General features: G+C 40.9%; 1 protein-coding gene across 7 annotated transcripts in view; it reads right to left on the bottom strand.

Moving 5' to 3' along the window:
* Nucleotides 1–26,467, bottom strand: part of STARD13 (StAR related lipid transfer domain containing 13) — a 572,996-nt gene that overhangs the window by 81,545 nt on the left and 464,984 nt on the right. Inside the window, exon 1 of one of the 7 annotated variants that reach the window (XM_004054357.5) lies at nt 21,689–22,085. The exons of 5 other annotated variants lie outside the window; for them this stretch is intronic. Coding sequence is in view for 1 of the 2 variants with exons in the window: in XM_055360573.2 (XP_055216548.1) it covers nt 1,434–1,578 (145 nt within the window). In the remaining variant the exon portion in view is untranslated. Of the gene's footprint in view, nt 1–1,433; nt 1,824–21,688; nt 22,086–26,467 lie in introns of those variants that run through there. One more of the 7 variants, XM_055360573.2, reaches the window with a different exon arrangement.

Consider the following 26,467-nt stretch of genomic DNA (forward strand, 5'->3'; position numbering starts at 1 on the left):
AAGTAAAGGTGGGAACAGATAAGGGGAAAGAGACAGTAAGTTGGAATTTTAAAAAAATCTTTCAGAGAGGAAGGTGGACATGGGGAGGTGGCTGAGTGTGGGTTTACTCTATGGGTCCCTGAGCAAGTCTCATCACATCTCAAAGCCTCAGTTTCCTCACTGCAAAATGTGCACAACATTATACATACTCTTCAGAGTCATTGTAAGGGTGTGAGAAACTCCAGAACAAGGAAGAGCATTTAGTTTACTGCTGCAATCCTGGTCTCTGTCACAGGGATTTGAACTTGACGTTACGTTCACATTTGTTAAACAAAATGAATTATGTAATTTGACACAGAGCAGGCACTTAAAAATTGGAGCTATTATTATTAACCGAAATGATTACTTTTCACAATTTCCACTGATGTACCCAAATGGGAGAAGAAAATAAACAGATACTTCCAATGGATTTATTTATTTCCTCCTATGTGTAGTTGGAATATAACATGCCCATACTTCTTTTAATGCGACAAAGCTTTCCTTCAAATTTGAGGAAAATCTATGCTCCAAGAAAATACACTGTCCTGTAGCTTCTAAACACTCTTGGCCATGCTGCCTTGCTGAAGAGGCTCCGGTGTAAATTTAAAAGATAAATCTCATTTTCAGAGAGATGATCTATTTATTTTCAACAGCAGCCTCCATGTATGCCAGAAAATGTGGGGTTCAGGTAAATTCTGACTCCACTCTAGACATTTATGATGGACCCAGGTATCTGCCCTTAAAGAACTGAGACACACGCACACAGGCCATCAGTGGCTGATGTTGGCTAAGCTTAAGATCACGGGATGAAGGAAGAATCTCTGCTCAGCAACATGAAGTGCTGGAAAATAAAGACTTTCTTGTATATATTTCCATAAAATAGTAGGACATCTTATGTTTTGAAGGCAATTTATGCATTTTTTAAGGAGTGCTACCAACATCATGCAAAGATAACTTCAGAGACAAAACCCAAGTCTGATCACTGTCTCCTTCGCTTAGAATTCTCCATGGTTCTCAAATCTCTCCAAAGAAAAATCCAAATTTCCGAGGACACTATGAAATTCTTAAGCTCGGCATGGGTCCCTGATATTCTTGTGTGTCTCAACTGCCCACATCCCTGATCGTTGGTAATGGTGCTAAACAACTCAAAGTTTCCTAAAATCGACCCTCAAACTCCCATCCTCTGTTCCCTATAGGCATTTTTCCCACTGTCTAGAATGACATTCTTCTTCTGCTTTATGTGACTAGTCAATTCTTTTCCTCTTTGCCTCTCTGATTCCCAGCTCTAGTTTTATCTTCTCCGCCATGTCCTTCCAGACCACCTGACCACTGCCACTGAGGCCATGCAAGGCTAAGTAACAAGTTCACAAAGGTCTATCCTTTGTACCCACATGCCCTTCTGATCCAGCACTTACCCCAGCGCTGGAATGTCTGGTTCACTCTGCTTTTCTGTTTCCCACCACAGACAGTGTCTTTGCATTCTCTGCACCAGCGCAGCACCAAGCACCACAAAGGGGCTTGGTTAACGTTTGCATGGAGAACTGAGGAGGGTTCCAGCATGGAGGTTCAAAGAAATTCAGAGCAAGGAGCAGATGATAGTCCTCTCTCATGTTTCCGGTTGCTAACAGTGGAGAGGAACCTCACTGCTCCCCAGTGACCTGCGAAGCCTCAGCTGAGATTCCAAGCCTCCACACTTCCTTTCCTCATTGTTTTCATTCCCATTAAAAACGAACACCAAAGATTTGCATCACAGCCTTAAAATAAAGTCCCAGAGAAAAGGATTCTGTTTGGAATAGAAAGAACCACACACTTTCTAATGAATCAAACCCCTAAAGAGGACTAAAATGTAAGGTGGGGTATGTTCCACTCATTCACATTCTCAACAGAGTCTTTTAATAGCGAACAGAACTCTCCTCTCGTAAAGAAACAGTGCGATTTCTATCATAATTCCAGTGGTTAATCTTTTGCTTGAAATTTCCAAATATATTCTTACATGCCCTTTAAGACCATAAATACAGTTTTAAAACATTCCACAGTTGACTAAAAGCAGCAAAGATGATGATTCTAAGAGACTTCCTTCCTTTTCCTCGGTACGAAAACGATCCTCATTGTATAATGCAGGTACTAAGGTTCGTGACCTCTTTTAAGCTTTACGGTACTTCTTTTCTCTGTGGAGTGTGGCTTTTATTTACATCCTAAAGAGTATGTCATTAATTATCCACTTCATTATCTCACTTATGTCCTAACACAATAATGAAATCAGCAAATTTAGAGTATTTGAGATTAACAATCTCAAAATAGCAAAACAAAATGAAACAAAAAAAAACCCTTAAGTTTACTAAATTCTAGGTTTTTAAAATTATCTTTGGTATAATGGCTTCTATTAGCACAATCCAGACACCACCAAACTACCTATTAAATCTGCCAGAAAGCCCCGCGTTCCTAGGCTTGCAAAGAAAACAGGTGGGAAGTAGTTCACAGCAACGCTCTTAAATGCTTGTGTAGGAGAGTGGAGGAGTACCACTAATGCTGATGTCATTGTCGTTTCTGAAATTCCTGCCCTGATCACTCTCCCATCTGGGCTACTTTTCTAATCTGGAATTTTCTCTCCCTTCTTTCTCTCACTACCCAGACACCTGACCCCCAAGGAATCATTGAGTCACTTCCTGTCCTCTAACCTTGTGGCTTAACTTCCGTTTCTGTTTAAGAGCATTGACCTGGGGGATGTGAAGAGAATGACAGAGGGAGAGGGTTGCCGCCGGGAAGGCAGGGAAAGAGGGGGAAGGGTCCCGCTCTATCGGGGTCAGACAAGGAGTTGCTGAGAACTGCCCACTTTTGATTTTTTTTGAGATAATCATTGCTGTCACAGTCATGATCTGAATTGTGCATTAGTTAATACTTGATTTACCTCCAGAATCTGCTTATGGACTTTCTACTGCTTATCTGCAACTTCAGAAAGGGTGGAGAGTGAAAGAAATAAAAAGCAAATTCATCAATCTTACATTTATGAAAAGTCTGATTGGGCAAACCTGAGACCTGTTCAGAAGAAAGGGCTTGGATGGGCATGCATTTTACTGAGACTTCTATCTTTATTTGTCACTAACCATTCATTAATTAAATGTAGTGCATGAGTCTTAGCTTTCCAGATCAGTTTTTAATAAAAGGATATTTTTACTATGGTAAAAAAAAAATTAAATGAAGCATCTTTTTTTTAAAAGAAAAAAATTTATTTATTTATTTTGTTTGTGAGATGGTCTTGATCTATCATCCAGGCTGGAGTGCAGTGGCATGATCTCAGCTCACTGTAACCTCCGCCTCCCAGGTTCAAATGATTCTCGTGCCTCAGCCTCTCAAGTAGCTGGGATTACAGGCGTGTGCCACCACACCCGGCTAATTTTTGTATTTTTTAGTAGAGACAGGGTTTCGCTATGTTGGCTAGCCTGGTCTCAAACTCCTGACCTCAAGTGATCTGCCCACTTCGGCCCTCCCAAAGTGCTGGGATTATAGACATGAGCCACTGTGCCCAACCTAAACGAAGCATCTTTAAATAATGTTGTGGCAAAACCCGGCTGACTATGGGATAGACCTTTGAGTGGACTCTGATTCTAGCCTTCCTGGTTGCTGGGCCATGGGAAGGAGCACTGGCCAAAGGCAGGTGGGTGAATCTGCCATGTGACCTGCCACCGGCTCTCTTTCTTTAGCCACAGCAGATGTTCCAGTGCCCAGGTGACCTAGAAGCTTCATGTGGAGGTGACGGAACTTCAGTAGGCCTGGAAGTGAAGCAGTATCTTCTGCCCTCAATGTGAGTAGGAAACAAACATTTAGTTGGTTACCATGATAAACACTTTAGGGACAGGAACCTCAAACTTCTTTAACCCCCAGTGGCCACATATGCCTGGAAAACAGTAGGTGTATGGCCTATATTTATGGGAATAGTGAATATTGAATGAGTCATACAACAAAAATTAAAATGGACATAGAGAGTTAATTCTGAGAAAAATTTCTGGTCATGATCTGCTGCTATACACACACACACCCACCCACCCACATGCACACATACTCAACTTCACTGTAAATATCACTCACAAACTCTTTTGTCTTTTATGTCCATTTTTGTTTTCATGGAAACCATCCAACTTTCAATACTCACCACACTAAGATAGTGAAACAGCTTCTTTTGAAAAGGATTCAATTTTCTCCCCGAAATAACTATTTCAATTGACTGAATAGGTTTGTTTCACTGCTCGTCACTTCTAGAAAATGAAATGCATTGAAAAAGCAGTTTGGGATGATCTGGACTTTAATATCAGATCCTCTGAGCAGGTACTGACCAGATGGGTACAATTTCCTGGCTCTGTGCTTTCTTCATAAAGAATCTGTCAGATTAGTTGGTGAAATGACATACGAAAAGACACTTTGCCTTAATAACAAAACCCATGAAATCCCTTAGACTTTTGTAATTATTTTCTGGCTAACTTTGCTTTCTAGGCTTAAGCTGTGAAGTGACATTTGGTGCTTCCTTTTTTAAACTAATTGTTATTGTTTATTAGAGCAGACACTTAGTGTCTGTCAGGTATAAGTCAATGACTCTCACACCTTGTATTTATGCTTTTCTTTTGTCATTTAGAAATGTTTTATTTTGTTTCTTTTAATTGCTTAAAAGTAGTATCATGTATAGCTCGATGCTTCATATAAAACCATAAGGAAGAACTACAAACAAAGCTTTTTTTATTACTTTAATATTTTTTGAGAGGTGATAGAAAGCATGTTTATAATTTGGTTGGAATCTCCAAAGTGGCTGTATCTTTTAAAACTAGTATTTAATGGCTAGATATAACCAACTTTCAGTTATAAGAAAGAAGGAAAGGAGGAAGTAGGAATGGCAGGAAGGAAGTCAGGAAAAGAAGCAGGAGGGCAGGAAGGGAGGAAAGGAGGAAGGAGGGAAAGCAGGAGGAAAGGGAAGGGACTCTGTGGTATGTCGTCCTTTCAAAGTTCCTAAACAAATTCAGTACTTCCGATGGCACTTTCATAGGCTAGCAGGAGTACTTCTGGACACTTCTAGCTGGTCATCTTGCTGCTGTGTATGAACCTCCCTCCCACAAAGAAGGAACCTGTTTGTGTGCCCTTCCTGTTCTATATGGGTGCCCTTGCTGTGGGACAGGGCCCAGTTCACAGCTATTTCTCTAATCAGAAACTTCAACACCTTTCTCAATTTCATCTAAGTACAGTTTTCTGCTTGACTCAGTTACTCTCTCATGTACAAAATGGTCCTCTGCCCCGTGTCCTCCCTGTGTTCATCCTTGCCCGGGTGATCCCAGTTTCTAGCAGGAGTTCAGCAGAAGTCACTGATTGAAATGTACCACCTGAAACAGCATCTTACTGTCAACTGCAACCCACTCTAAGTCATTTTATATACTATTGTAAAAATGATGATCCCAAACTTAACTCTAGATTTATGTTATTCTAAAATTTAGCTTCCTGATCCCCTTTTGGGACAAAACAACCTTCTCATTATACTAGATACCCTATAATCACCCAGGAAGTTCACATTAATTGATGACTAAATATTTGGCTAAAGGTCTATCATGGCTAGTGAATACCAATTTGGGCTTTATTTTACCCTAAATCTGGTTTAGTTAAAAATATTTTAAGGATAGGCTGGGTGTGATGGCTCATGCCTGTAATCCCAGCACTTTTGTAGGCCAATGAGGAAGGGTCACTTAAGGCCAGGAGTTCAAGAACACGATGAAACTCTGTCTCTACAAAAAAAATGAAAAGAATTTAGCCCGGATGTGGCTTCAGTTACTTGGGAGGCTGAAGTGGGAGGATTGTTTGAGCCCGGGAGGTAGAGGCTGCAGTAAGCTATGATCCTATTACTGTACTCCAGCCAGGGTCACAGAGAAAGACCCTGTCTCAAAAAAAATAATAAAATATATTTTAAGGATTTCCTGAGACAGGCATGAAAACAAAACCCCAAGGGTTTTTAAGCATGTGGTTCTTAACACCACCATGAGAGATGAAAAATAAATGATATACTGTTGGAATGCTGCACCCATTTCGTTTTCTTTTCTTTTCTTTTCCTTTTTTTTTTTTTTTTTGAGACCAAGTCTCACTCTATTGCCCAGGCTGGAGTGCAATGGCACAATCTTGGCTCACTGCAACCTCTGCCTCCAGGGTTCAAGCGATTCTCCTGCCTCAGCTTCCTGAGTAGCTGGGATTACAGGCACATACCACCACACCTGGCTAATTTTTGTATTTTAGTAGAGATGGAGTTTCACCATGTTGGCCAGGCTAGTCTCGAACTCCTGACCTTGTGATCCACTGGCCTTGGCCTCCCAAAGTGCTGGGATTACAGGCATGAGCCACCGTGCCCAGCCACTACACCCGTTTATTAAAGTACTCAATATAAATTACACAGTCTTAAAAATACCAGCATTCAAAAAAAACCCAAAATATCAGCTTTCAAAAATACAAAAACAAAATACCAAGTATTACTGCAATGCCTTATTATACTCATTTCCAAAAAGATGTTGGGATTTTGTAAACAATTTACAAGGTATGTTTATTTTAATAAGTTACGACATAAACAATTACTAAAGTAAGGTCATGTCAAAAACTGTATACGCGGTTTTCAGCTTTTAAGTGTATTTTTCTTTGGGAAGCTTTTATGATTGGCCCACTATGGATTATTAGATGGTAAGTTAACTAACTTCTGAATGCTTTTAATTTAATTTTTAAAAAACGATTTAATACTTGGCTGGTCACAGACCCCATCTATTATTGTTACTGAAAGGTTTATTAACAACGTGGCTAGCTACTTGTATGACCTTGGGCACAAAACTTTACCCTATCTGATTTTAATCTTCTCACCAGTAAAATGAGGGCTCTTTTAGAGTCTTGTAATGCTTTTAATGCTCTACAATCCTGTGATTTCTAAGATGAAATGTTGTGTTGAAGTCGGTGACATTAATGTCTCTTTGGAAAAATGTAATGGGACTCCAGAGAAGGTCAACCACACACCGATGTCCTGGCTATGTGATTATAGACAAAAGCCACACCCAGGCTAACTGAATCCAGAAAAATCCACATGAACATTGTAGGAAAGTTAAGATTGCCCTTGCACTTCGTTGCTAGGAAAGCATGGTTGATGAGCTCTAATCCAAATGGTTTATAAATTTCATACTGTGGTCTCTGACACAGCTAGCTAAACATCCAAGACCACAGCCTCAGCAATGTCTTTGTCCCTGACATCAACCTCAACTGATTGTTCATTTTCAATTTTATTCTTAAAGGTAACATGTTGATTTCTCCCTGTTTTGTAATCCAATTCTAATAAAAATGAGAAGGCAGGCAGGATTCTGATATTGGGAGATAAATAAAACTGCATTTTGCAAGGCAGTCAGTTATTGTAAGACAGTTATTAAAATGGCTGGAGAAATGGCCTCAGACTGCAGCCAGCCTGCAAATCAGCCGGGCAATCTGGCCCTTGGTGCACATGGCCTTGGATGGTATTCTCTGAAATCAGGTTACAGGAGTCTGTGAGCTGGAGTCTCTGTTTTTTGGCAGTTCCCACAGCAATTAACCCGGTGTTAGGCACACAGTGGCATGGTAAAACTTGTTGGCAATTCATGAAATAGTTACTATTGAAAAAACAAAAGAACATTTCTAGGGCTTTTTGCATTTTGTAGTTTGGAGATAAACATTGGCTTTAATTGCAGTACTTACTAAACAGGGAATATGCTACTTAGAAGCTAAAACAGTACGTCGACAACTTTCCTTCTCTTATTCCTTAATTAATTAATCATAATCATCCACAGTTGTTACTGGAATTTGTTGAATTTGTGGAATTTGTGAGAATGTTGCAGGTTTCTTAATGCATATTCAGGGGTATTTGCCCTGATATAAGTTGTACGAGGAAAGTTTATAGGACCCGTGAAAGCCATTCAATTGTTTTTCTAATTCTCATATGCATATGCCATTCAAATATTCTGCTTAAAGGTATCTGCATTGTTATTGTTGATATCAGGTGTCAGGTGTGATGCTAAATGCTTTATGTGCAATGGCTCACTTAATCCTCACAAGAGCTTTTAAAAAAGGTATTACCATTCCCAGTGGGACGCAGTGGCTCACGCCTGTAATCTCAGCAATTTGGGAGGCCAAGGTGGGCGGATCACCTGAGGTCAGGAGTTCAAGACCAACCTGACTAAAATGGAGAAACGCCGTCTCTACTAAAAATACAAAATTAGCTGGGTGTGGTGGTGCATGCCTGTAATCCCAGCTACTTGGGAGGCTGAGGCAGGACGATCACTTGAACCCAGGAGGCAGAGGTTGCAGTGAGCCGAGATTGCACCACTGCACTCCAGTGTGGGCAAAAAGAGCGAAACTCTGTCTCAAAAAAAAAGGTATTACCATTCCCATCTCATGGGGGAAGAAGCTAGGATCAGGGAGGTTCAATGAGGTGCCCAAGGTCACATATGGGATGCTATAACTCAAACCACAGCTCTTGCTCAAATTCTAGCCCTCATTCATAACTAAATGGAAATAAGTGGATGAGAAAATGGCAAAGCTTTTAAAACATCTTTTTAAAAGAAGGAGGGTATAAATTATAAATAAAAATGCAACTGAAGAAAGGACAAACAATTCCTCACATAATTTCTTCATTTATTTATTCATACTTTAATCAGCCACTAAATACACATGTTCACCACAGCAGCATGTAGTATGAGGAGTAAGAAAGGAGATCATCTATACAGCAGGGCTTAATGAGAAATGAAAGTTGTTAGTAATTAGAAGGAGAAGGAAAAGTTGAACCATCAAAGATCTTGACTCCTTGCAGAAGGTTCTAGGTAGGAACATTATTTCCAGTCAGAATGGTCTTTAAGAGCTTTTTAAGAGGTGAGAAACAGTAACAATGAAAACATCACATAATAGTTTGTTGTTGGACAAACACGCAGACAGAACACAACTCGAGGCTCTTTACTGTATTATCTCTCACCCTCATGACACTCAGGTAGACATTACTGTTGCCATTTCGGAGATGAGCAACTGGAAGCTTAGAACACAACCAGTGACAAACCAGTTGGAAAGCATGAACACAACCAGCGACAGTGTCAGGATTCAAACCCAGACATACAGAAGCCCAATGCCTCCCACCTTTCCTCAAAGCCATGCTGCTCAGAGCTGCCTTCCTGTGGTGTTTTTGTTGGCTGTGACATGGTATTTGCAGCAGGAAAACAAAACAAAACAAAAAAGATCTTAACTTGGAGGACAGGAGAGAAAACCTGTAGAGATCAGTAAAATAAATGAGGAGGTTTATCCAGTCATCTGTACTATTAATTGAATTTAGCTCTCTACTAGCTAAGTGCTACACGGCTCCATGGTGATTATCAAGGGAGTCAGGATTTCAAATGGCGCTGATAACTAAGTGTAAAAGGATTATGCATTTTTTTTCTTTTAGAGCTGAAGCAAAAAAAGGCCCTTTAAGCTGAGGTTTTCATGTTGTTTTTTTTCCTGTTACAAACCAGTCCAGAATGATCCCAGAGACCTCAAGGAGTGTTAGAGCTTATTTCACTTACACAGGGAAAAAGAAAGACAGAGTATTTGCTAGGTAGATGCATACTCTTCTAGCTCTTCTTGCCTCAATCTGGACTTAGATTCAACGGACTAAACTTAGCAGAAAAGTCACATGGAGAAGGCAATGAACACAGCACATGCCTAATACCATATTTTTATTTGATGATATTTGAACCATAAGTATACTTCACTTCAAAAAAACGTTAAAAATTGTGTATTAAATGAATTTTGGTAAATAATTTAAGTAAGGAGAGATGGTTAATATTCATTATGGAAACATTCTGCTATGAAATTCAGTTTACTAAGAGGATTAATGTTTTCATTAAAAAAATATTTTGACTGAATCTTAAAAAAAAATCCCTGATTTACATTATCTTGTAAATGTACATTCTTTCATGGTAAGAATATTTTTAAAAGGTTAATCAGCATTTGTTTTTGATTTAAAAGTAAGTTTATACTTAAACATCATATTTTAAGGTATTTAGTGCAGAATGAAATTGCTTTAATATAAACTAGATGTAATTTGTCATGTTTTTTAATAGAAAACTTTTCAATACTATAATGCTTTGCTTGTATTGGGCAGAATATAAAACAAATTCAAAACAGTGAAGAATTGAGACGAAAAGAAAAATGATTCTCAACCCTCAAATATGGGCTTCTTTGGAGAAAGTGAAAATGGATTTTTAAAAAATCAGAAACGAACAACTCACTGTTTTTTTGAAAGGATATTATATATGCTGTTAGTCATTTTTTTTTTTTTTTTTTTTTTTTGAGACGGAGTCTCGCTCTGTCGCCCAGGCCGGACTGCGGACTGCAGTGGCGCAATCTCGGCTCACTGCAAGCTCCGCTTCCCGGGTTCACGCCATTCTCCTGCCTCAGCCTCCTGAGTAGCTGGGACTACAGGCGCCCGCCACCGCGCCCGGCTAATTTTTTGTATTTTTAGTAGAGACGGGGTTTCACCTTGTTAGCCAGGATGGTCTCGATCTCCTGACCTCATGATCCACCCGCCTCGGCCTCCCAAAGTGCTGGGATTACAGGCGTGAGCCACCGCACCCGGCCCTGTTAGTCATTTTTTAAAATGACCACAGCTACCATAGAGACTTTGATTTACATTTTCCTGGGCCTGCAGCCCCCTCTTGTATAAACATATACACATACCAATATGTTATGCGAACAGCAATCTTGCAGTGACTTCAAGGAAAAACTTGTTTTTGTAAAAGAACTCATATTTTCCCATGCTACTTCACTTCTTGTGCAAGAACTTTTATGAGATTCTAGTGAACTGTGTTTTATTTATTTTCCTTTGTTCTTTCCCTCTTACTGGAAGAAAACATTATCTGGATGTAATCATGTTCAATGAGAATACATTCTGACTCAGGAGATGATTTAAATCAATGACCAACAATTAAAATGCCTAATCTGCCACTACTTTGGATATGGCAATTTAATTTTACTAGGTCAACACATTCATTTATTTTAATGCAATATATGTTCCCCCACAGGAAGGAACACTATTTCAGTAATCCCCTGTTACTGACATCTTTGCAGATTTAGCCACTCTCTCTGTAACTCAACCGACTAAAGTTGAAGTTTTGTAGCGGGAAAAATACAAAGTGAATATCTCTAGGCTACTTCATCAAAGTCCCCGGGGACCACATTTTTCTCTCAGGAGACTATCCTGTAATTCACTGAATCATTGCTTGTATTCTCACTATCAGTAAGCCTGTGTGGTGTTCCAGCCACCTGGAACTGACAAATATTTTTCTATGTGAAGGATACCATAGCAACCAGATTTGCCGCATGGACAGAAACCAGCCATACGATGCTGCAATTTTAGCCAGGAAGCCGACACGTAGCACCCACGACAGTATTATCGTAAAGCGTGTCTTGAGATCTGAAAATTCATTATTTTCTAGGACTTAGTTCTTTAGACACAAGAACGGAAATTACCCCAAGCCCTAAGTGAAGGAAGGCGGTAAGAAGGAAGGAAGATGGGAAAGATCATATGTTTCAAATCTGTCTCTCTTTCTTACAAGCAATGCCAACTTGTACAAGTTAATAAACCCTCTGAGCCTCAGTTTTTTCATCTGTAAAATGGAGACAATCATTCTCCCTCAAAGGGTGGCCGTGAGGATGAAATGAGTGCTCTGTACTGTGGTTGGCAGATGGGACACACATAACAACTAAAAGCTTTCTCCATTTGGTTAAGAAGGGAGGTAATAGACACTTAGAGGACACAAGAACAATGCTCTCCAAAATAGGGTTCAGATGATTATATGAGAAATGTTATCTGTGTTTAAAATATCGTATTAAAATATTCTAAAATATTTTTAAAGAATTAGGCTGGGCGCAGTGGCTCACGCCTGTAATCTCAGCACTTTGGGAGGCCGAGGTGGGTGGATCATTTGAGGTCAGGAGTTCAAGACCAGCCTGGCCAACATGGCGAAACCCCGACTCTACTAAGACTACAAAAATTAGCTGGGCATGGTGACGCGATGCATGCCTGTAATCCCAGCTACTCAGGAGGCTGAGGCACAAGAATCGCTGGAAACTGGGGGGCAAAGTGAGCTGAGATTGCACCACTCTCCAGCCTGGACAATGAAGCGAGACTGTCTCAAAAAACAATAATAATAATAAATAAAAATAAAATAAATATTTTTAAAGAAACAAATTGTTATGCCAGTATGCAATATCAGGATATGATAGGAGGTGCCCTCACTGGAGCTGCCAGCCTGCTGGTGGTTTCTGGGAGGGAGGGTGGTGATTGTACAGTAGAGAAGATTGACCCCAGCAATCTTACCTCCACGCTTGCTTTCAGTACTGCCCTACATCATGATGTGCAGCAGCCAACATGGACTCGATTGAGAGACTGTGAGCTACATTGCTTATCTTTAACCAAACTAATCCTAACAGAATGGAGAGGCAACTTAAAAAGATTCTTGCAGAGGAACCACAAAGAGAAAATATTAATTACCAGCAACGAGTAGCCAACAAGAAAGAGACAAAGCTGAAATTCCCTTACTCCTAATACTGGCCCTGTTAACAGTCACTTCTACAAGGCAGCAATAATGAACACAGATTTAGACCAGAAAAGAGGCAAACTGAACTAGTGTAAAATTGTCTGGAAGACAATTTGAAATAGAGATTTACATAATTATTGATGAACTTTGGCCTTTATGACTTGAGATATTAATGACAGTAGAACTGCATGTAACTTATAAAATACATAAAGATAGATATATTGGGAGTACTGCTCAAGATTTTGTTACTGATATGAGTGTATATTCAACAAAGGCTGGGGCCACTGTGCCGGGGACATGAATATAGGGTGGCCACACTGCCTGCTTCCCAGCCTTTTTCACACATGGCACACATGTTGTGTTTGTACTACATGCTGGGATAAGCTACTAGGCTACGGGAAGCTCAAGCCTTTGGTCGCCCCAGGTCCCGCTCAGCCAGCCCAAGACTGAGGAGGTCAATATTTTCAGCACACCTATTACCAATTCAGGGCACACTCATATCCCACGTGAGGTACCCTGTAAACGTATTGGTTGAAAACTCAGTTCTATAGACAGATTTAGGCAGGGTTAATTATTGAAGAATATAGCTATTTGGTGTGAATTGAGTTATCTCTATAGACAAAGGAAGAGAGTTGTGTGTGTGTGTGTGTGTGTGTGTTTTCAATAGACCTCTTAAGAGTCAGCCCAATAAAACTTGTTTGTATCACAAGTGGGCTTATTGTCAGAGTTAAATATTTATGCTATCTCATTCTCTCAGATCTGATGAAGGAACAAACTTTATATATTTATAAATATTCTCTTTCCTCTCCGTCAGCGAGCCAATTCCACTTCGGTCTGCCCAGCATTCAACACAGTGCTGCTGCTGACGCAGTAAGTGCTAATGTATGCTTGCCTAACGGATCAGCAAGCCATGGTAGAGCCAACACCCTGCTCATCCGTCCTTACATTAGTATGTAGTTAGATCCTTTTCCTGTTCCTCCCAGGAGCTAATCCAAAACATTGCCACTGAATTCCAATCCCTAGTCCTAATCCCTGGCTGCTAATTCTTAGCTGACTTCCCCTCTTCCTTGATGAGGTCACCAAGGCCATCTTACAAAAGCTGTTTCAGGGCTGGCGCGGTGGCTCACGCCTGTAATCCCGGCACTTTAGGAGGCCGAGATGGGCGGATCATGAGGTCAGGAGATCAAGACCATACTGGCTAACATGGTAAAACCCCGCCTCTACTAAAACTACAAAAAATTAGCCGGGCATGGTGGCACACACCTGTAGTCCTAGCTACTTGGGAGGCTGAGGCAGGAGAATTGCTTGAACCCAGGAGGCGGAGGTTGCAGTGAGCCGAGATCACGCCACTGCACTCCAGCCTGGGCCACAGAGTGAGACTCCGTCTCAAAAAAACAAAACAAAAGAAAAGCTGTTTCAACACCAAATATGTCAACCTAAGCCATCCAGGAAAAAAATCTAAATTGTATTTGACTTATTCTTTATTAACCAAGCCCACAGTCACTAAGGGATGCTTTGTTTCTCTCCTTTTCCCTCTTCTGCCCACACCGCCCAACTCACTAGTCAACTTGTGAGCATCCCAGGCTTACCCAGCATCACAGCCTTGGCCCTATCTGTCTCCTCTGCCTGACACAGGCTTACCCCAGATGTTTAGAGACCCTGCCTAAAGCCTCCTTCCTTCAGGTCTTCCCTCAAGTTCCTTCTCCAAGAGGCCTTCCTTAATTACCTTGAATATATATTGCAAAATGTACAGAAATTAACCCTTCTCCCTGACCTCCATACCCCGTTTCCCTGTTTTATTCCTTCTCTTTATCAGTTATCACTAAAATAAACATAGTTCATTCATTTATGCTATTCACTCTCTGTCTTCTCCACTAGAGCATAAGCTCCACGAGTCAGGAAACTTTGTTTTCCTATTTTGCTCATTCCTGTGTCTCTATAGTCTAAAATTGGGCCTAGCACACAGTAGATATCTAATGAATATATACTTAATAAATGGACAGGTGGGTTATTGCAATGGACCTATAAATGGTGCTACTGCATCTTCTCTAATACACTTTCTACCAAAATATTCATCCTAAATTACAAGTTGAAAATCGCCACCTTCCTCATAATTTGTCAGTAACTACATGTGATTTATTAAATAGCATCTAAAACCCTTAAAAAGTTCTCGCCCCCATCTCCTTTTCCAATCGCGTTTCCCAATGCAGTGATCTCTCCATACATCCTAAGGTATAGTCACGCTGAGGTTCACTCATCTATTTTTGAACACATTACACACTTAAAGTCTTTGTGTTTTTAAACATACATCCTTTGATCTTGAGCATCTATTTCCTACTTTACCTTCTACTGAAATCTGTTGATGTTTCCAGGCCACATTTCATATCATGCATAAAGCTTTTCCATTCTTTGAATTGGATTTAAATATGTGCTCCATAGTACATTGCCTTAAGCCCCTGATTACAACAAAAATCATTCTTTCTTGAATTGTGTCCATATCCGTCCCCAAGACGTGACTGTAATATTCTTGAGAAGACATTATATGTGTCCTTTTCATAGTTCCTTTCACACAGTAGATGCTCAATAAATGTTTGTTGGCATTAACTATACAATGTCACTAGCTGTGCATTTTGGAGGAGGAGAACTGTAGTGAGATAAGCATTTAGGTCCTTTGTAGAAGTAATACACCAACACCAAATAAGTGAATGTCAGCAAAACCGAAAAGAAACATAAAGCTATAGTTTAAGCCAACATGAAGCAGAAGACTTTACAAGAAACTCTAAAGATAAAAATAACTTCTGCTCTGCTAGAATGCCTGGCACAGAGAGGTCACTTATTTTGGAGTTTGATCGTCAGCTAAAAATAAACAGCTTTTATTGAAACTGAGTTCCCAATATTGTTGTTTAACTATTTTGTGGTTTCATTCAGGTACTTGCAAGGCCCAAAGAACACTAATCAGGATGCCTCAGTGTTACATAAGAGTTCTTTTCATGGAGTAATTTATGGTTAGTTTGAGAAATTGTATCTCATCTGCTTGCTGGGTTTCTCCTCCTTAGGCATGTCTCGTAATGTATATATACGGCCAGTCATTGGCCGGGCCCAGTACCAATGGTCCAGGATGCAGGATAATAAGCACATGTGGGAAGAACAGCGGTTCTCAGGACACTATTCTAAATCATTGTTTTCCTCTGGGGAGTAGAGAACCAATAATTCCAAGTAGCTTTTATGGCATAATCTTTGCTGAGGCAGTAGAGCATGTTTGAAATCTGGGCCCATGAGGAACAAATTCAGACAGGATCCTCTTGCCCTTTGCTGAGTGCAGAATAAACAGGTCTTTGGGGAGGCCCCACAGAGGCTGAAGGTAACTGAACACGCTCCCTTCTAGCCCTGTGGTCTGCTGACAGAGCTCATGCCCTTCCCTGCCATCCCCTAAGGGTTCCTGGGGCTGGAGGATAGTGAAGCTTTCTTCAGCCAGCCGCTTGCTCTGTCATTCACATCTAGCTCCCCTAACCAGCCTGGCTCAGCTCAAGCTCAGGTATATGACCTATTCGTCCCTGTGCCACCCACCATCTGTATGTGGAAGGCCTTGGCAAGGCAGGAGCTACCATGCCAGCCCCTTGAAGGCTGCTTCAGTCTTCCAAAACGTCACCAACAACGAGACCACTTCAAGGTACTCTCCTGGTCATTAACACCTAAGTTCCCTGTAGTGAATTTCTCAGGACTCGACTTTGCCCTGCTCCTTCCACCCCTAACCTGCTGCCACCGACATTGCATGTGTGCTTGGCTGTTGCCCTACTGGGGGACTTACCCATATATGTATTATTGTGTTTCTATTCACTTTGGAAGTTGGCACTCCTTCACCTTTTAAACAGTGAACTCTCTGAAGCAGAGGACTTGCACCCACTTACTCTGTTGTTGCACATGGAACACAACCGAACAGGACCATTTAGAAACATGCTTAAAGGGCCGGGCATGGTGGCTCACGCCTGTAATCCCAGCACTTTGGGAGGCCGAGGTGGGCGGATCACGAGGTCAGGAGATCGAGACCATCCTGGCTGACACGGTGAAACCCCATCTCTACTAAAAAAAAAAAAAATACAAAAAATTAGCCCGGCATAGTGGCAGGCGCCTGTGGTCCCAGCTACTCGGGAGGCTGAGGCGGGAGAATGGCGTGAACCCGGAAGGCGGAGCTTGCAGTGAGCCGAGATTGTGCCACTGCACTCCAGCCTGGGTGACAGAGTGAGATTCCATCTCAAAAAAATAAAAATAAAAATAAACAAATAAATAAAAATAAAAATAAAAAAATAAAAAATAAAAAATAGAAACATGCTTAAAGAAGCAATGTGCTTCTCTGCACTTTTGGGATGAGATGGAAATGTTCCTGCCCACTAGCAATCCTTAGCTCTGGCCCCTGTACGGAGAGCTTCGAGCAGGTGGCATTATTAGTGGGGATGCACTTTAAGTATTATTCCAAGAATTGGAAACAGAAACCCTCCCACACTGAGCACAGATGTGGTGATGGATGGTGTATCTCAGTGGCATGGCCCCATCAAATCCCGTGTTCAACCGACTACACGAACCTATTTTGGTCAGTGATTATTTCCGGTATTCCTGTGGTTTATCCCGATGTAACATGCAGAATCTACTATGATAACATGGCTTTACCTCTGCCAGTTATTCCATGTAAAAAGAGATTAAATGAGAGATTGCCAAAAAACTTCCACAATTTACATAGTTTTCTTCATAGTATTTGAACAAGTAGACTCAAATTTTCTTTTTACCTGTTTTAAACCTCAGCTCAAGAGCAAAGTTAAACCAGTTTGAATCTCCAGCTCTCCATGCAGTCAATTTTTAAATGAAAATGGTTGAGGCAGGCCTTCTAGGCCCCTTCTGATACTCAGATTATTGTTCTGTCAAAGAATTTTCAAATTCTGGCCTCAAAGTTTACCTTATTTTCAACATTTTCTAAATTTAAAAAGAAGGGAGAGTAGCAAAATTGGAAGCATGGTAAGGAGTTGCTCAACTTGATTGTTCCAAGTATATCCTTGATTCTGTGTAAAGAACCTAAAAATGGAGGCCTTATGGTCAACAAAATTAGTACATAATCTGTCAGGCAACCTTTGGATTCTTAAGAATTTTTATTTGATTATAAAAGTAATACTGGTCACTTATTTGCCATTTTTCATATTATTTATAAATAATATCATGCTGAACATATTTGTTCAGAAAGCTTTGTCTACATTTTTATGAAACCATTTCGTTAGGATAATTTCCTAGGAGAATTACTGGATCAGAGGATCTTGATAAATGCTGCCAAACTGCCTTTCAAAAAGATGGTCAGATTTTCTTTTTAAAACACAGCTAGTCACAGATATGCCAAGGCTCTCTCAGAATAGAGGCAGTTGGATGATAGTTTTAATGTTTAGTTACCTAACTATGATTAGTAGGATTCAGATAGGACTAGTAGGTTAATAGTTAATCTGCTGGTGATTAGATGTAGGGTTTTGCATTGTTGCAATCTCAGGTTCCCAGCTGACAACAGTCTATATGCTGTTATGCCATAAGGGACAATTTATTCCAGACACACAAATGGGTACCAGGGTTCTGTCCCAGAAGGTGTGTAATGACAGGACCCCACAAAGAAGTGGTATGGAAAGACTGACTTTCTCATTCACTTGACAAACATTACTTGAACACCAACCAGACATGAGAAACTACAGCGAGCACCAGGGAGTCAAAGCAGCATGGTACCTGGCCTGTCTTTGCGGAGCCTAGGGAGGAAGGAAGATGTGTAAATAAAGATTGAAGTAGAATAAGATAAAGCCTTGATTAGAAGTTTGGAACCATGAATGAAGAAGGCTCTAGCTCTGTGGAAGAATGGTGGTGGAGAAGGTTTCAAAGGCAAGTGATGTTTAAGGTAGCTTTGGAGGAGGAGGAGGATGTTGGCAAGTGGTAGAGAAAATATTTAGTGGAGCACAGGGACAGAACTGGGCAGAGCGTGGAGGTGTGAAAACATGAAGTGTAATAGTGAAGTCATCCGGTGGGTGGGGCAGGAGGGACACGGGTGGCAAAATTCGCTCACTTCCTCTTTCTGAGAGGGACCTCTGGGGGCTCCAGAGAAACCTTTGAGGAGATCAAAAAAGAGCTAAGAGAAGCCTTTGAATGATGGGCAGAATTTATTAAGAAAGGGAAGAAAGGAATATTCCAGCAGCAAAGAAGTTGTCGAAGTTCAATTAGTGACTTTAAATGGCCTGAAAGTTTTCAAAGCATTTTCATGCACATTATGTCATATGGACCTCCCAACCACCTCGTGCTACGGTAAGGCACACATTCTGATTCCCACACTGCAGCGGAAGAGCACAGTTGAATGGCGTGGCTCCCAAGGCTGCCATGTTTCGAGATTCTAGGGGCCACCACACACCTGTGTTCACAGAACAGGGTGCGTGGTGATTCTCTGTACTGGCAGCTGAGACTGGCAGGTCTGGCTTCTGATGCCCTTTGCACTACACTAAGCTGCGATCATGTTCATCATGTAAAATGAAAAATATTTAAAATGAAAACACAGTAATCACTCCTATCTTTTAATATCTTATATGCTGCTATGCTATCAGTTTTACTGGATTATTTTGAAAGATGAAGTGGATGTGTGTGGGTGTATATATATATATATATATATATATATATGAAGATTAGCATATATTTATTTGTATGGCATATCTATGTATCTATAAAATGTGAGAAAATATTAGGTACCTTAATCTGCACTATTATCCATTTTCTTTACATTAGGAAGTTTAAAAATTACATATATTCAACCATACTAAATCAAAGCAGCATCACACCAATTTTAGCCCGATTTTTTAAAGTTCAACCTGTTTGAGGAAATGACTAGTCTTACACAATGCTGAGAATCTTGATGAGAAAATCAAATAGTTATTCTACTAAGAGAAAAGAATAGATGCAAATACCTTCAAGAGCAGCCTCCTATAAACAAAAGTGTTACTACATAAGATTACAGAATTTTGTTTTTAATTTTGTTTTAACTTTAAAAGGCTAAAGTTTTTAGCTTTTTCAGTGTAATGCAGAAGTTCTGTCTAAGAGAGTGGAGGCAATTTCATTAATGGCATACATACCAAAAGCTAATAGCACAAGATGCATTATAAATGTCTTACTGACATTTGAAATATCTCTGGGAGACAAAAATGGCTATAATTATTCATTATACTTGTAAGCAGTGAATTAGATTTATCAAAAGGTTAATCATCTTCCTCAAGGTCACAAAATTAGGCAGCATAAAGGTAGTATCTGAAATCCAAGGCTTCTGACTGTTACCTTGGTCCTTGAAATCAATTAAAATCGTCTTCATAAGGTCTGACGTGGGTACTGTCAGAAGTTGGCAAAATTCTTTTACACATTAGAAAAACAGGTGCGGATGCTACCTTGTCACATGTCAGCATGTGTCAGCACGTGTGAGTTTAGCTCATGCAGAACATACTGGTTGGCATAGATGATTCCTTCACATGCAGATATGAAACTATACATCAACAACAGTATGTTCCAGTATTTCACAAAGAGTATCAGACGCCCATCTCTCAATGACTACATAGGTTGCACGGAGTGTACAAAGAACTCTGTCTACTGATATTTCCTTCCTCTCATTTTTCACATTTAGACTGTAGGAAACAGGCTAAGCTAATGAAAAGACAGTACGACAAAATCTTCAACTTTCAGTTTCTGATTTCCCCAATAAGAAAAGACATAAATGTGGCATTTCTTATGAGACGCGTGGAAAGAACCCCGTAGAAACCATATGGTTGTCAGTAACGGCATAATCTCATTCAAAGGTGCTAAGAACACTAATGAGACCAGGATGTCAGGAAAAGCAGAAATAGATCAATATTTCTCTCCCATTTATAGTTGTCCTCACCATCAGTCTCTGCACCAGCTCTATGTAAATGAAATCAATCAGCAAGGATTTCTGCAAAACGCATAAAACAGTTCTCCTCTCGGCTCTACCGGAAGATAAATGATTCCAGACGTTGGCCTGTGGCCATTTTCCCACACATGCTCCAGAGCTCTGACATCCATATTGGGCCATAACACTGAGTGGTTTCTACTTTGGCGAGTTTACAGCCAGCGCTTCCACTTCTGGTTTGGACTAGACAGCCTGCTAACGCAGATGCAAAATAAGTCCTTTTCCGCCTGTGTAAATTGTAAAAGAATTGACTTTTTCCAATAAAGGAGCTCCTGTGAGCCCCCTGAAAACTTTCTGCTATCGCTCATAGAATCTTATCATTCTCAATCACTGCTTTAGATCCCCTTGGAATTAGACAAATCCTGGCCTAATAAAACATGCGACATATGACATCAAACGCAAACCACTTAGATGTAACATACAATTACCAACAGCCTAAGTCCAACTTTGAAAACGAAGCCGTTGAAAAATGTATTAAACATAAATAGCAGGATTGTTTCATATGGTAGCTTATGTTCTGAAAGAGGGTAACAGACTTTCTGAGAAAGATAAACTACAGAAGATCCAGAAGCAGCTTCCTTTAAAAATGATGTCAACACCAATAACATTATTTGGAAGGCTCGTAGGAAGTCCAGGTCATATTCATAGCTATTTAAGTAACGTAGCCCATGAAATTAAGCATCCTAATACAAAGTATTTACTGCCAACCTCGTCAATCTGAAAGGTGGGTCGCTTTCTTAATAAACTGCCTTTGAGGAAAGATACAAACAATTTTGCCCATTGTTATAAATAGAGAGAGAAGGAAGGAAGGAAGGAAGGCCTTATCTATATCTGTAGTCTGAGATAAAACAATTATCTCTGAGATTAAATAAAAGTAAAATAAATCTAACTGTAACTTGCAAATGTTTCTAGAGTGAGTAGCCAAAATGACAGTCACTGCTTTTTAATTTTAAATCAAGTTCTTGTTAAGAGAATGTTGTAAATATCAAGTCCACTACAAAGAAAACTTTTTATATCAATGACAAAACTCACAATCTATATAGGAAGTAACTGTTGTCTTTCCCACCACCACGACCTCTTTTTCTATGGAACACAAACTTACTTTGTTTAAAATTGTCCTTAGGCTGTGCTGTACCTTTCAAACAAAACCCCTCTCTTCTTCAATTCATTTTCAGCTTTCTTGAAAACTGCTCCTCAGAAACTGACAGATGGTGCATCTGTCACCGAGTGTTTTCTCTTCGTTATCTCTGCCAGCTAATATTTCCTCTGTGCTTGGCTGTTGTCTGTGAGACTGGTCCACATCATTCTAGCCTGATCAATGGTGTGCCTGGTTTGAGGTTGGTTTTGGCCCCGCCTCCAGCTCTAAGAGAAAAAAATGAAAACTCACAGCTGGATTTCCTATAAATCCTCTTTTTAAAACTGGCTCTGCCGCTCTGGCACATACCAGAGGAAACGCTGCCAGTCTATCGCAAACCAAGGGGGGTGCTCCTTCTCCTAGGCACCCCCACTGCTAGTGTCAGGTGCCTTCCTTATATAACACATCCCATTTTAAGTTAGCCTAAAACTTCACAAGAAGGGAGGAAGTGTTTTAAACCAAGCTTAGGTTTTTCCATGCCTAATAAGACTTGAAAGAAGATGCCCATGACTGAAACACACACACACACACACACACACACACACACACACCCATAAATAATTTTTAATCTGTTAATACTGTGCAAACCAATTCCAAGGAGAAAACGGAAAAGGAGAAAATGCCAAAATAGGATATAACAAAATCAGTGCACATTTAATTTTGTATCCTTAAAAAACTCAGGTCATCCTTCACATTCTGATGACATTACACCCTCAATTGGCAACAGGATTTGCTTGTATTTACACTGCCAATGAACTTGGTGAATCAGGAGAATGCATGGGATGCATTTCAGGTTCCAGATGAGAGGCAATTGCTTCTCTGGGTTAACTGCTACCAAGCGGGGTTGAACAGGTGACTGTGGAACAATCAGTCCGCTCTGTAAGTGAGCACGACAAACAATGCACTGTAGACTTTCGTATTCTGCATGCTCGATGGTAATCTCACCTTATCAGTGAGTGGAGGCCACACGTTTACCATGAATAGAAAAAGTGAGTGTTCCTAAACTAAGGCTATGTGTTGGAATACTGTACTAGGATTCAGTCACAGGATCTGGATTCGAGTCTCAGTTTTATTTCTCGGCAGTGTCCTCGAACATGAAAGGCACAGAGTATGCTCTGGAGACCTCACAGATGACAGCAGATCAAATGAAGATGATAAAGAACTTTGTTGTTATTATGCAACATTAGTATTGTTATTTTCAACAACAGAGAGAATATTAAATAAATATACATGTCTAATCTGGCAGAGGATGATACCAAACTACCACTGCCTGTGATAAGGAGAGCTAAAGATAAAAGGATTCCGGGAGTAAGGTGCAGAGTATACAGTGCATGCTGAGGATAACAGCCACTCAGATTTTAAATGTTTGAACTCCACAGTGAGGGAGAATATGAAGTAAGCATAGGGCAGAGTGGGGCTGAATAGCAAAAGTTTGATATCTTAGTTCTCCTTCCACTCTCACTCAATAGAACCCTAGAACTGGCATCTGCCATTAGTCAGTGAGCTCCTTAAAGGCAAGAAAAACACAATTGGTGTCTGTCAAATGAGAGAATGAATGAGACCTTGAACTAGATAAGAGGTACTCACTCTAAGAGAGGGAGTATAGAGTATTGTGAGAAGCCTGAGTTTGAAGTTGTAAAATCAGATACTTCAAGGTTGAGAGTGCCTGTGTGTCTCAACCTTGTAGGGATTTGTAGAGAGAGGCTTTCTGAGTAACTGAAAAGTAACAACGAGAGATTTTGTTCAGGGTCCCCTGATTTCGTCCAGCTTTCTACACTCACCCCTCAACTCCACCCCTTTCCCACTTCCTCCAAGAGAACGTCATTCTGTGACAATGAACTTGAGTCAAGAACCAGGATGTTTGTAAACATCCCTTTAATGAAAGCACATGGATTGTTGGGTCAATTCTTCCCATATGGTGTTGCAAGTCTTTGCTTGCTGTAGCTGGCCAGAAGTCAGCTTTTTAATCCAGCAGGCCCTGCTCGATGCAGGCTGTGTGACAGGCATCTGTGACCCTGCCCCGCCCACAAAAGGCAGATTATAGGGGCTGCTCCTGCTCCTACCCTGCCTGGCACCTCACTGCCAATGAGCTTCTGTGCTCTTGACTAAATATATTGGGAAATTCCCTACTTCCATAATAGTTTCATGTGTGTGATCTCTTCTCCCCAAGCTAAAGGATTATGCCAATTTTGGGTAAGAGAATTTGTCAACTGCGAAGATCTTATCTAATAAATCCTTTTAAAAGAAACCTCCTAAAATGTGCAAGACATTCCGTGCTAGCCACTTCAGAGGATGCGTGCTGCCAGCTCTCTCTGGCACAGGTGGTCTGCAAGGGTACATGAAATGAAATTATCACCTAAAGCAGGATATGAGGACAGTGGGAGGTGGAAGGAGTCTAGGTTGGGGAGTGGGAGTGGGAGAATCTAGAAAACATGACAGGGTTGTAGCATGAGGGTACACAGGCAGAGATGAGGGAGGACCCAGGAGAGAGAAGGACACTTCCAAGTAGGGAGTGAGCTCTAAGGCACCCAAAGAAACAGGAGGCAAGGCAAGCTCGGGGACTCAGGAACCTTCTGGTGCTGCTGAAGCACAGGGAACACGTGGGGGAAATCAAGCAAATGAGTCATCAAAGGTGGGGCGGAACCATATATGGGATGGCCTTGGATGCTGGGAGAGGGTATAGGGAGTTCATACCAGCTCAGGTAGCAATTGTGAACCCTTGGGGGTTTTAGAGCACAGGTGTAACACAGTCCGAGCGGTGAGAGCTAGAAACCATGTTAAGGATGGATTCTAAAGGGAAGCGTAGGCAGATGGCTCCACTCAGGAGGCTATGGCAATTATTTCAGCAAGAGCTCATGAAGGCTGAACTAGGAGGACAGGGTTGAAAACAGGAAGAGTGCTAGAGGCAACCAGAAAGACATGCGAGTCCAGGGAGATATGTCTTAGGAAATCCCATCTGGAAGAATTTTTCCTGGAGGTATTTGCAGACAGGAGTACACACATATTCAAGTTTTAATTTCAGCATCTTTCATTGCAAAAGATTGCAAATTACCTCAGTGCTCACCAATAGGGAACTTATAAATAAATTATGGTACAGCCACATAGTGAAATACTTTTGCAGCCATTTAAAATACACACACAGCTACAAGACTACTGTTGTAACATGTTGGTGATAGGCATCAGATTGCTAGTGGTCAGGAAGTATGCCTAGAAGAGAAGTTTTAGACAGGGATTCAATTTATGGCAAAGGAAGGAAAATATTGGGGAGTGGAATGTGCATGGGTGGGGACCTCAGGACTTGTGTGTTACCCCCATATTGGCACCTGCGTTCCCCAGGACCAGGACAACCTACAGCTGTGCAGTGTACAACCTACGCAAATGTATATGGTGTCTCTGCCTACAACCACTGACTCAAAGGTGCCAGAAATCTGCCTTATCCAGCCTTGATCAATTTCATAATCAAAAGCCCAGAACCTGTGTGCCTGAGCCAATCAGCATTGGAAAGGAACGAACAGCAACACTACCCATATTGGGGACCTAAAAATGCCTTTAAGAATTATACCAGATGGCAAAGCAAAAAGCATGATGTCTGAATCTTCTCTCTCTCTCTCTCTTTTTTTTTTCTCCAAATTCCAGGGCCTAAGAAGCCAATTAACCATTCCAAGCAATATCTAGGTGTAAGTGCAGTGAAAGTTCATAAACTGAACACAGCAACAACAATTAGGACAGATCTGCTGGTCCTCAGTCCTGCCATCCTTAAGTGAGGGACCGATATTTCAATCATCATTCCCTTTCTTTTCAACGACAGGACATCTTGAATGACCATATACAAGAAGCGGAGACCAAGACCAGCTGTAGTGGCTCACGCACACTCCCAACACTTTGGGAGGCCGAGGTGGGAGGATCACTTGAGCCCAGGAGTTCAAGACTAGCCTAGGCAACACAGAGACACCATGTCTCCACAAAAAAAAAAAAATAAAAATTAGCCAGGCATGGCAGCATGCACCTGGAATTTTAGCTATTGGGGAGGCTGAGGTGGGAGGATCACTTGAGCCTAGGAGGTGGAGGCTGCAGTGAGCTGTGATCATGCCACTGCACTCCAGTCCAGTGACAGACCAAGATCCTGTCTTAAAAAAAAAAAAAAAAACAACAAACAGAGTCCAGTTCCAGCTTCATGCACAGAGTGGGTATGCAGCTTCAACAGCAGACGCTGGGGTCAACAACAGCCGCAGTGTTCTTTGAAGGGGCAAGGTAGGAAGGATCCTAGAGGCAATGAATGTGGCTCCTTGGGGACTTTGTTTTCTTTCTTGCAAAGAGCCAGGTCTATTAAACATCAGCTCTGCAGAGGGGAGAGCACACTGAGGAAGCAGAACTTACTGCACATCAAGGGAGGAGCCCTTACAAAGTAACAGGTTGCAGACAATTTGTAAATTCCGGCAAGAGTAAATGAAGAACACAGTATTTCACAGCCAGTGAGGGCAGTATGACTTCATGGATAAGAGTGTGCTCCCTTTACACTGCAATAAAAAAACTGCACTTAATGCCCAAATGCCTGAATTCTAATCTTAGCTCTGACGGTACAAGCTGTGTGAATTTGAACAAGTTGCTTGCAGTCTCTCATTGTTGACTAGATAATAATGGTACACATCTTAGAGTTGTTGCACAGATTTAGTGCGTTAATGTACATAAAATGCTTGCCACAGAGCTTAGCATAAGCATTCAACACATGCTATCATTCCATAGTTA

Source organism: Gorilla gorilla, chromosome 14 (assembly GCF_029281585.2).
Source record: "Gorilla gorilla gorilla isolate KB3781 chromosome 14, NHGRI_mGorGor1-v2.1_pri, whole genome shotgun sequence".
Lineage (NCBI taxonomy): Eukaryota > Metazoa > Chordata > Mammalia > Primates > Hominidae > Gorilla > Gorilla gorilla.